The 11,935-nt window shown below is 41.9% G+C and overlaps 1 protein-coding gene across 3 annotated transcripts in view; it reads right to left on the reverse strand.

Moving 5' to 3' along the window:
• Positions 1–11,756, reverse strand: part of MAP3K20 (mitogen-activated protein kinase kinase kinase 20) — a 130,236-nt gene extending 118,480 nt beyond the window's left edge. The window contains exons 1-2 of one of the 3 annotated variants that reach the window (XM_054043675.1): positions 11,535–11,756; positions 3,907–4,096 (exon numbers count right to left, since the gene is read on the reverse strand). In XM_054043675.1, the coding sequence (XP_053899650.1) occupies positions 3,907–4,065 (159 nt within the window). In that variant the 5' untranslated portion in view covers positions 4,066–4,096; positions 11,535–11,756. Of the gene's footprint in view, positions 1–3,906; positions 4,097–4,254; positions 4,422–11,534 lie in introns of those variants that run through there. The other 2 variants (XM_054043673.1, XM_054043676.1) reach the window with 2 other exon arrangements.
• Between the last annotated feature and the right edge of the window lie 179 nt (positions 11,757–11,935).

The raw sequence follows: 11,935 nt of genomic DNA on the forward strand, positions 1-11,935 counted from the left end.
CCTGCGCCCAACCCCCAGCCCCAAGCCCCTTCCCGCATCCGAACTCCCTCCCAGAGCCTGTGCCCCGCCCCGTGCCCCAGCCCTGAGCCCCCTCCTGCACCCAAACTCCCTTCCTCTTAGTTAACGAGAATTTTTGACTTACTGGCACCCCCCATACACCCAACATGCTGGATAAAGCTTTTACTGTACATACAAGGATTGCATTTGTCCTTTTTCCCACAGCATCACACTGGGAACTCATGTTGAGTTGCTTGTCAACTATGACCCTAAATCCTTCTCAGAGACACTGCTTTCCAGGATACAGTCCCCTAATCTATAGGTATGGCCAGCATTCCTCTTTCCTGCATTCCAGCATTCCTGTATTTGACTGCAATAACATACATTTTGTTTGAATGGGCCCATGCTACTCAGATCACTCTGTACGACTTCTAAAGTGGCCAGACAACAAGTGTGAAAAATCGGGAAGCGGGGGGGGGGGGGGGGGGTAATAGGAGCCTATATAAGAAAAAGACCCAAAAATAGGGACTGTCCCTATAAAATTGGGACATCTGGTCACCTAATGACTTCCCTGTCATTTTTTAAACACACCACCAATCTTTATGTCATCTGCAAATTTTATCAGCAATTATTTTATATTAACTTCCAGATCACTGTTGAAAAATGTTGAGTAGCACCAGGATTAATACCAAACTCTGTAAAACCCAAATAGAAACATTCACATTCCATGATGATCGCCCATCATTTTTCTGAGATCTGTCAGTTAGCCAGTTCTTAATCCATTTAATATGTGTGCCTCACTGACACGGTATAGCGCTATTTTTTTAAATCAGAAAAGTCTTACAAAAGTCTAAGTCTATTACATCTATGTAGTTACATTTATCAACCAAACTTGCAATCTCATCAAAGAATGAAATCAAAGTTTTTTGACAGGACCTATTTTCAATAAAACTACGTTGATAGGCATTAATTATGTTCCCATCCTTTATTAATTGAATTCCATAAAAGCTTTTTCATTATTTTGCCCAGAATTGATGTCAGGCTAACCAGCCTATAGTTACCATGGTTAACAATTGCTTTAAATAGTTTGCATCAAATAATTAGCAAATCATGATACATGCTGCCAATTCATGTTTGCACAGTGACATTTGCCATTGCTATCAAAGGTCAGGGTTTTTTCAAATTTTAAATCAGTCACAATATATTTGTGTTGGTTTGCAACCCTGGTCTTAGCCAGGAAGCAAAAAAAAAAAAAAAAAAAAAAAAATCCTTTTTTTTTTTTTTTTATAAAATATACTTATTTTTTAGAACTGGGCAAAATCTTCAGACAAAACTTTTCTTTGCCAAAATATGCTGGTTTGGGTCAATAGAAACATTTTGTGAAATTGATAACAATTCACCAAATGGTTTCCATTGACAAAACAAACAACAAAATCCCAAAAAATCAAAATGTTTTGTTTTGGCCTTTTAAAAATGAAACATTTTGATTTTTAAATTCAGTACAACTTCATGTTTTGAGTTTTACTTCAATTTTATTTAAGAATTAATTTTAAAAGGTTTTATTTAATCTGGAAGACATTTTTAAAAAACAACAACACTTTTTTGGTTTACTGAACATTTTTTTGTCATGGATCGACCTGAAATGAAATTTTGATTCAATTTTTTGGTATGGCCAGCGAACCAAAAAAAAAAAAAAAAAAAAGTTATTCCCACAGCTCTATTTAAATAAAATTAATTTGTATTAATTTTTTTCATTAACTTTCTTAAAAACTGAATTTCTATCCTGAATTTCAATGCAACTGAGCATCTGTATCTCCCATTGACCACATCACTGACCACAGGAGATATGGGGATTTGACATCTTAATTTGGACTGTCATCTGAAGTGGAAAACAATCATGCTCTCCAAATGCTATCACATTCAAGACACCATCACATTTGAATATTTAATAGATATAATACCCTTAAAATCTTTTTTTCTCCTCTTTAGCTGATAACTGACTCTATAACGCATTTTGCTATTCTGTGGAGTAAGACGATTGTGTGCAAATCAGAAGGATTTAGTACTGGAAAGGCCACCTACGGATTAGACAATTCCCTTCCACAAGGGTATGTTTTTACTGCAGAGTTAATCCAGCTGATCGACACCCAGATTAGTTTAGCCTGAGTGTGAGCAGCTACATTGCATGACCCTATCCAAGTTACTGCATTCTCACTGGTGCTGCACTCCCCTGTGTGTCACCAGGGCTTCTAGGGGTATATTCCATAGTTCTTTTATACTGCAGTAAGCTGAGTCGGTCTATGATTCTCTCTCAGTGAATCATGGGAGAATTTGTCCATCCTTCTGGTCATTTGGGGTTGGGGGAGGAGGAATTGTGGGAAGGCATTGGAGGACTATCAGCGCTTGAGTGATTTAGGACTGTGTCCTCACTGCAAAGTGAGCCTGAAAGTGGAACCTAGTCTCTAACTTGCACCCCCAGCCAGATCAGTTGAAAGCACCATTGAATTTGGGTGAGGTTTTACCGTGTGGACGTGAGGGGAGTTAGGGGTAGTACCCAACTAAAAGCTGGGGCTAACTCTATGAAGACCTACACCATGGAGGGTGCAGGACCAAGGCTGCTCCCTCAATCACAGGCCAGAAGGTTAAGAGGGTAAAAGAGGAGAGTGCAACTGTTTCCTATTACTATCTGGTGATCTGTTTGGCCAACAGTACTGAATGGGACTAGTAGTCCACAGAATGCACTTTGCTCTTCTCCTTCAGAGCAAGGCCGGATTAACTCTCCTGTGGGCCCGGGGCTATTAGATTTTGTGGGGGCCCTGTATACAAATTTTTCCTAATTTAAAACAAAATGATCACAATTATGGCATCGAGGCTATTAACGCTATACTAAACTTGCCTTTTAATTAACAAAGCTGTTCTGTGGTTACATTTCAGTCCTTACCTTAGAACAGCTGTTATATTAGTTTATTTCTGGGAGGGAGTTTGGGTGCAGGAGGGGGCTCCAGGCTGGGGCAGAATGTTGGGGTGCAGGAGAGGGTGAGGGGTGCGGGCTGTGGATGAGTTTGGGTGCAGGAGGGGATTCTTACCTGGGGCAGGGGGTTGAGGTGCAGGCTCCAGCTGGGAGGCGCTTACTACAGGTGGCTCCTGGCTGGCGGTGCAGCAGGGCTCAGGCTCCTGGAAGCGGTCGGCTGCTGGCATATCTCTGTGCGCCCCTGGGGGGAGGTGGACAGTGCGTCTCCGTGCGCTGCCTGCACCTGCAAGCGCCACCCCCGCAGCTCCCATTGGCCGGTTCTCAGTGATTGGGAGCTGTGGGGACGGTGCTGGGGCAGTGTGCGGAGCCGCCTCCCCCACCATCCAGGGGCTGCAGAGACATACGAGCAGCCGTCCACTTCCAGGAGTGGCGTGGGGCCACGGCAGGCAGGTAGTCTGCCTGAGCCGTGCTGCGCTGCTGGACTTTTAACGGCCCGGAGATTGCGATAGACTGGTAGAGGCTCCAGGATTGACCAGCTGTTCGCAATCGACGGGTTGGTGACCACTGAACTATATATAATTATGGATTTATTTTTGCAGGGCCCCGCTTGGCCTGAGGACCTGGGCTGCAGCCCCTAAAGCCCCTGCGTTAATCCGGTCCTGCTCCAGAGGGTCACCGTGGCAAGGGAGCTCTGCGAGAGGGAAGAGGGAGCAGGGCAGAATAAAGCAAGAAGGGAGAATCCTGTGGGACAGATGCAGAAGATACTCAGCATGTTTAAACTCTTAACAACTACCATTCATCTGGCTTAAATAACTAAACAAACAAACAAAAAAATCCCCAGGAGGTCTTCCTTGATCAGCAACAGAGAGGAAAACATTCAGATATTATTTACAGTAATTTGTTTCATAACAGGAAAAAAAACAGAAGTGAATTCTTACCTCTTTCTCTATTTTGAGCAGCTTCTTTACAGCCACCTCTTTGTCCTGTGATATCCATCGGGCTCGATAAACACTCCCAAAACTCCCTCCGCCACAGCTTTCAAAGAACTGCAAGTCATCAAATTTAATTTGCACAAATGAAGCACTGAGAGACGACATCTCATAATGACAAAATATACCACAACAAAATCTGTAAGGAGAAAAGGTCTAATTAATACATCTGTTCCACAGAATTATTACACTCCTAATCATGCTTTAGATATCATAAAGCAAGAACCGATTGCCATAAACAAGTTACAGCAAAAACCACTGAACAGATCAAAGGGAAAATAAAGTTAAGAAACTCACATGCCAATAGCCTATGCAAACATTTTATAGATTTTGTACAGACTCTGAGAAGCAGCTGTTTGTAGAGAAATGGTTAGAAATTTTCCTTGGATTTAGTGACGTTTCCTGAACACACTGGAGTAGCACTGCAAAAGACTAGTGCGTCAACAGGTCCCCTAATATGAAGCACACTGACAAACGGGAAATGCACTTTCAACTGGAGCTTGCATAGGAGTTCTGGAATCTGGAGCATGCAATCTCTCCATGTTGTGTGATCACTTCACACAAAATATACATAGCCTAAGCAACTGAACATTCTGGCAAGAGTGCAACTGTAATCCTGAGGCCCATGTACTCTCCGTACACTGAGAAAGGTAGAAGTACTTGTCACAAAGACGTGGAAAAAGATGGCCAAAATAAAAATCTCTTCCCAAAGTAACTCAGTTGTGCTTGCATGTTATAACAAAGCATAAGTGGAAAATAATTTCTCAGTTATAATATGTGAAATCCTGTGCATACTGCCAAGAATGGATTTTACAGTTTTAAGAGATCATACCATATTTGTTGTCAGAGGAACAGACTGTCCTTCCAGTAGATCATAAAGTGATAAATCCTATGGCTGTAGCAGATTTTTTTAAATGTTATCACCTAAGTGAGTGGCTGATCACTCACAGCCATCACATTTGTGGATTGATTTTGAATCTCTTTTTATAGAAGTGTAAGCTAAAAAGGCTTTGATCCTCAGTGGCGCTGCCGAGCATGTGGGATCCTGCAGTTCTTGCAAGGTTTCAGTAAGATGATTTGTCAGAGGCTTGTTTCCACACAAACTTGCACCAGTTTAATTAAACAGGTTTAGATAAATCAGGGCAAATCCCTCTGTGGAAAACTGTATTTCAGTTTAAGAGTGGTTTATTTTGGTTTAGATTGTGTCTTTTGATTATGGATTATCTTAAACTAAACCAAAATAAGCGTGTCCAGGCAGCCTCTGCACCAATTAAAATTACACCATGAGTTAAACCAGTGCAACTCTGTGTTTAGACAAGTCCTTACGTTTTCTATAGTACTCATCAACATAGCATCTAAGCATTGTGTACTGTGTGGGGCCTGGACTATCTTCTAGGTTACATATCTGAATGGTGCCTAGCGCAAAGGAGCCCAGATCACTGACTGGGGTTCCTAGGATCTACTGTAATACTAAAAATGATAATGGTTTCCCCCCCAAGATTTCAATACAACTGTGCTATGGATTTTAATTACAGCTGACTAGAAATCCAGTTTCAGTCACTATTTGGTTACTGCAGGTCTCCAGATGTGAAGCAACAACTGGTTCTTTAAACATTGCCTAGGGTCTACCTGCAGTGTCCTCTCAGTTTTCTTGCTTACTTTTAAACATCTTTACTATCCGCTGACAAAGTCCTACAAGGCTAAAAACACTGGTTGACTATTTAGTCCACGATGCAAGATACAACATAATACTTTTATTGAAGGCATTTTTTTCAAGAGGCAAATTTGGGACACAGAATTTAGCGACAAACAGTTTGTCTCCCAGACCATCTGTGAGGGTATATGGGTTCTTTTTCTTACCAAATCCTCTGAGCTGAAGTGCACTGTTGTTGGTGTGTTGTGCGCTGGGATGAATCTTATTTATGTGGCAACCTTTTTTGGTTGCTTCCCTAAACAGGTCTATTGTTGACTATTGTTATTGCATTTACTTTGGTGTTTATTAATCTTATGTGGTTCAAATCCTTTGAAAGTGTGCTGTATTTGAGAACAGAGATTGGTCAACCTTCCCAACTAGGGTGACCAGATGTCCTGATTTTATAGGGACAGTCCCGATATTTGGGGCTTTTTATTATATGGGCTCCTATTACCCCCCACCTCGTCCCGATTTTTCACACTTGCTATCTGGTCACCCTATTCCCAACATTCCAGCCTGTTTTGGATAAATTCAATTTTATCTTCCTGCTTCTTTGCCATTAGCCCCTTATTTTCTTGTGTCCAGGAACAGCCATTTGTGCTCTTCGCTTCAACAGTTTTCACAGCTAATTATTATTGTTTATGCAGTACTACAGGTGTACATGGTGCTTTACAGACAAATGAAAAGACAAGCTTCCTACCCTGAGGATTTATATCATAAAGCCACAATCCTGCACACACTAATGCACCTACTTAACTTCACTCACGTGAGCAGTCTCACTATAGACAATGGAATTATTAATTGCTGTAAAGTTACTTGCATGCATAAATGTATACAGGATTGGACCATAAATTAGACAGAGAATCGTAAACAGATGATGACAAATGGTTGAGCTGGAGATGACAGAAGGAACAGAAACAAAGGGAGAGGGAAAATGCTCTTGGGGAAACAGGTAAATTATTTCCTGTATTTACCATTTGCATTAAATAGTTGTCAGAGCTACCTAATTATTTTAAATTACTGTAGAACCTACAGATCCCATAACCCATACACACAGAATAAATGACTCACCTGGCTTCTCAAAGATTTACTAGCACAGAGCAAGATCTTATGCTATTAAGATTTTGTTACTTAGACAATATATACCTCTCAACGTTTACTAGTACACTAGAAAGGATAAATAAAACTGAATTACAGTTGTCACATAAGTGAACAATGTATATTTTGTGATGTTGCTTTACTCACTCACTAATTCCCAAAATCCACAGTGGGTCTTTCCCATCAATGAGAATTACTAAAAGTTATTTTATGTCTCCCTAACTTTACTCCTTTCCAATGCAAACAGTTTATCTACTACTGTCTACAAGCCTAGAGACATCTGAGTCACTGGCATACTATATCATTAATATATTTTAAAGATGACACACTGGTTCATATTGCATTCTTCAAAATATATTTTCCAATGAGCTCATGGGAGATTTATGCAGGTAACTGCTATTAATACAGGTATCTGTAATTAATGCCAACATGAGTTATGCACAGTCGCCCTCTTCTGGATGAGAGAATAGACCTATTTGAATGTTATTTCATATCTACAGGATAGCTACAAAGCAGCTAATCCTCAACTGGAAACTTTAATCCCTTTGTTTTGTGGGAGAAAACAATTGTTTGGGTATATCTGTTACTACTATATGAGCATTACACGTGCCGTTATTAATTAACTTGTCATCATGTTTTAAGAGATACTTTACAATCGTGTGCCAAATCTGGGTTTATACAGTGGATCAACAGAAAATTCTTATAGTTCATTAGGCCCCAGACTGAGTTTTTATACTTCTACTCCAAAACAAGTGCTTCACTCTTCTACTCTCGAGCACTGCGTTTTCAGATCTTTTCAGACAAGAGCATCTTTCATTGTAACAGTCTTCTGTTTTGCCTCTTTCAAAAAGAACCACCACAATAGCCTGAAACTTTGTACTCCCTACAGTTCTATCATTTTTAGAGCTTCTGGCTGTTATTGTACTATAGCAGCGGGGGGAACTATGTTAATTGGCTTTGTTGTCTGTGAAGCGAAGCTGTGGCAGCTCAGTAATACTGTGAATGATAAGTATTTGAAGCAATGGTTCAGTCATTCTCTCTCTCTCTCTCTCAGGTATTTCCAAAGTAGCCATCACCTTATGAAAATAAAGAGTTTTCCTTTCTTGAACTTCAATTTTGATTTCTATCAGTTAACGTGAGCTGGAAGTAATACAACCCAAGAACTGAAGCCATCTTCTCCTTTGAAAGATTTTTTTCCCCTCCTTACAATAATTTCTGCAGCGATCTTAGAAATTGTTGACTTTTCCACCAAAGAGAAGAGGATCTAAGAAACATGCAGTTGTATTTTAGATTTCTATTTTAATTCAGTGACTAGCAGTCTGTTATTGTATGTCGCTTTGTATCCAAATTGTTCGGCAACAGCATGCTCAGCTCAATACAGTAATAAATTCTCAGCATGCTCAACACCATCTGATAGCTAGCCATTAATGTCCACGTTTAACTATGGGCCTCATTCATTTCTAAGTGGGAATAACCAGCCTACGAAAGAGAAAGCTCTGTTCTGAAACTCAGAATTTCCTCCAATTTCTTCCATTGGGAACGGAGGCATGAAGGGTGGTTTGCTCTCTCCCATCTTCGCTTAACACACAGATCTTGCAGGATCCACAGAAGACAAAAGGCACCTGCCAGATACTCTCTGCCTTCACTCCGTCATCAAGCCTCACTAGCTCCTACAAAAAGAGAAGTTTTTTGGGGCTTTCCCTGGATCTTCTCTAATGAATGAGGGAGCCCTGCAGCACTGAATGGGAAACAGTGCAAATTAATTCTGCCTCAGGTTGCGCTGTGTTTCATTGTTAGCGTATGGAACCTGATGAAGCCCACCCACTTCACCTGTCCTCTCCAACTCTGCAAAAGAGCTTGCATGTGTTGGATGGGGAAATACTACAGAGGAAGAACTCCCCTCTTCACTATGTGCATAGGGAAGACAGAGCCCTAATATTTTATCAGTTACTACTCATATTGTAGATCGAGTTGCCACTGACGGTTTACAAGTAAGAGAGAGACACAAAAAAGGAACAGGATTAGCACAACTTGCATAATATATCTGGGTCCCAATATACCTGTGTTAGATTTGTGTGCGTTTGTAAAACAGAGTACTGAATCTGTCCTGTTGCACACATCCCTGGAGCTATTTTAATATTCAATTGTTTGGATTACTTCTAGCGATCCCATTACAAATTATCATAGGGAACTACTAAATTATTCACTCCCCTTACCGCACTTTCTGATTTTGTAACATGGTCGAAGTAGATTTCAGTGCTTTTTTGGGGTCGCACACTGCCAACATATTGCCAATAAAGTAAGACTACATTTGTACTAGCTTAAAATACACTGTAGCATGTGCCAAGTTTCCTTATTTGGCAAAACAGTTCCTTGGCTTTCAAGATCTTTGGCCATCCATTTTTAGACCATCCTCAAGCTTTTGTATTCTGATACCGTCTCTAGTCCTAGAAGAGGTCAAATATATTCCATTCAATAGCAAAATTTAAAAATTAAAATAAAAACATAAAAAGGAGTTGTCCATTGCTTTGTCTGACTGGAAAAGGGGCAAGGAATCACTGTGGTAATCTGTTAACCGGGGCATTACATAAAGAAATAAATAATGCAGGAGAAACTTTTTGTATATAAAACAGAGCCATCATCACTCCATTGTTTATGATAAAAATTAAAGGATAAGATGTAAATTCCATGCAATGTTCCAAAATAAATATTTTGCTAATCTTCCTCTAATTCTTACAATAAATTGAGACAAAATCAACACTGCTACATTTCCCAACCTACCAAACTTCCTAAATCAGTTTAATAATGCACTACAGTAGTGAAGATTTAAAACTAGGTTCTGCACACCTTCATCACATGCTTAATTATAGTTCTGCAATCTCGTCTGTCTGAAAACTAAGGAATTATAAAACTTCTGTAACTTATTTCTAATTTTGTCTGAATAGCTGAAGTTTATATATCTGTTAGTTTTAGAGAATGATCGCACAATTTAGTGCTTAGTTTAAATGATTCAGAACAATTCTATTTTAGATCTATATAGCATTGCATGTGGAGATTAAAGACTCTGCATGTTTCATTTTAAAAAGAAAATATACACTCAGAGATACTAAGTCACTTGCACCATTTTAGTTACAACTTTACACTATTATTTCCTAACAATGTAGTCACCAATGTACACAACGTGGTTAAAGAGTTTACAATACAAGGTTTTGATTCTGCAATCAGATCTGTGGAGCGATGGGCCTCCACACAGGCACCAGCATATCTGATTCCAGGATCAACATCTACATATTTTGTTAGAGTATTGATTTGTTTAGCTTCATTAGTCTCAAGAAGCCTGATCCTACTCCCACTAAATTCATCCATGCAGGACTGGGCCCTAAAGATGTTTCCAAATCACCACCCCACCGAGCTACATCTGTCCCAGTTAATCCAGTATTTTCAAATTAGTTCTGCTTTCTGAAATAAAAAATTAAATATCCATTGCATAATGATGGTTAACCACTGAACCTCTAAGAGAATCATGCTGGATGGAGGGTTTATGGAAGAAATATAAAAATAAAGTCATAGTCGAGGCAAGAAATAGTATAGATGTAGAAATAGCACAACACAGAAAAAAAATGACAGAAAGAATATATTGCTTTGCTGTGAGGGGGGGCAGGAATGTTACGTTCAAGTGTTCGAACTGAGGGAGTGCAAAATCGGGAAAGGCAGCATCTGTTCAGTGTATTTAGTATGTGTATATAAAATGAATTCACTTGAAATCTGATTTAAAAAGAGGACTTTCTCTTTGTTAAATGTTAACTGTCCAAGTCCTGCATATAATCAGAAATAAATGTTATCTTTAAAGCCAAATTTCTTATTCTGAATTGTTTGTTATATCACTGTATGCTAGCATACTCTCTCTGTCACTCATGAAACATGAATATGACTGAACACGAATAATGTAAGCCATTACACTTTAATTCAGTTCTGGGGAATTACATATGTGCCCTTACCAAAAGCAAAACCGAATGCAAGGTTTCTGTTTTTCAAAGAAATTGCCCTCCTCTGGATGCTGGGCCCAGGACTGGGCTCCAAGGAGGAAAAGGTCAGGTCACATACCGGCATACTAAAATATCTGCAAGGACTTTCAAAGTTGCTATGGCTTAGAGGGGGGACATGTCAGAACAAGAAGAGGGAACAGCAAATAGCATCCTTGTGCTGAACTCTGATTTCAGTTGAACCACTTTATATCCAGACGTCAGTGGAGTTGCACAGATTTACACGATGCAACTGAGATCAGAACCAGGACCAGCGGCCAGAGGGGGAAGCAATCATACAAAAGTTAACTGTGTGTGACTGAAAGGCCAGGCTTGCTGAGGAAGCGTAGCTCTTGCCTCCCTCGCTCTGACTGCCAATGCTGAAAGTTACAGGGGAGCAGGCCTGGAGTTTTGTTCGTTCCTGGCATGGGGCTGGGATGGAGCCACAAACCCTCCAGGGCAGCGCCCTCCCGCCCCCGGGCCCTCCCCAGGGGAAAGGTGGGCTCGGGACAGAGCCGCGACCCCAGGGGCAGAACTGAAGCAGCTTGACCCCAGCCCTCTGCTGGCGCAGTGGAGCCGCAGCTCGCCACCGTGCGGGGCAGGGAGCTGGCTCCTGCGGGGCGTCTGTGCCCGGAGGCCCGCCGAGCGCCCCGTGTCCCACGCGGACCCCTGGGAGCTGCCGCGGCCAGGGGCTCCCCGCCGCCAGCGAGCGCACGGCTCCGGCCCCGTGCCGGGAGCAGCCCGCAGCGCGCTCCTCTCCCTACCTTCCCCCCGGGAGCCCGGCCCGCGGTGCCCGTGTGCAGCCAACCGCGAACCACTCGCCCGGGCGCTTGCGGGGAGGCTGGAACCGGCGTGACCGCGTCTGCTGGCTGGGTGTCTCCCACGCTTCCGGTTCGCGTCCAGGAGTCAGCCCCACACCCCGCCTCTGAGTAGCCGGCTGGCACCACCCCGCGCGCTGCCCCAGCGGACAGGGGCCCGCGCTGCCCGGGCACCACGCCTGTCACACAGCCCCACCAGCGCAACCCATCAAGCGAGGAGCTAAGTCACCCCCACCAGCCCAGCCCTGAAATGAGAGACACTGAACTGTGGGGCAGAGACAAAATGGGGGCGAGAGAGAATCCTCCACATGCAGAATACGGCCAAGTAACAGCACACGGAAGTTTCA

The sequence above is a fragment of the Malaclemys terrapin genome, chromosome 11 (assembly GCF_027887155.1).
Source record: "Malaclemys terrapin pileata isolate rMalTer1 chromosome 11, rMalTer1.hap1, whole genome shotgun sequence".
NCBI classification, from domain to species: domain Eukaryota; kingdom Metazoa; phylum Chordata; order Testudines; family Emydidae; genus Malaclemys; species Malaclemys terrapin.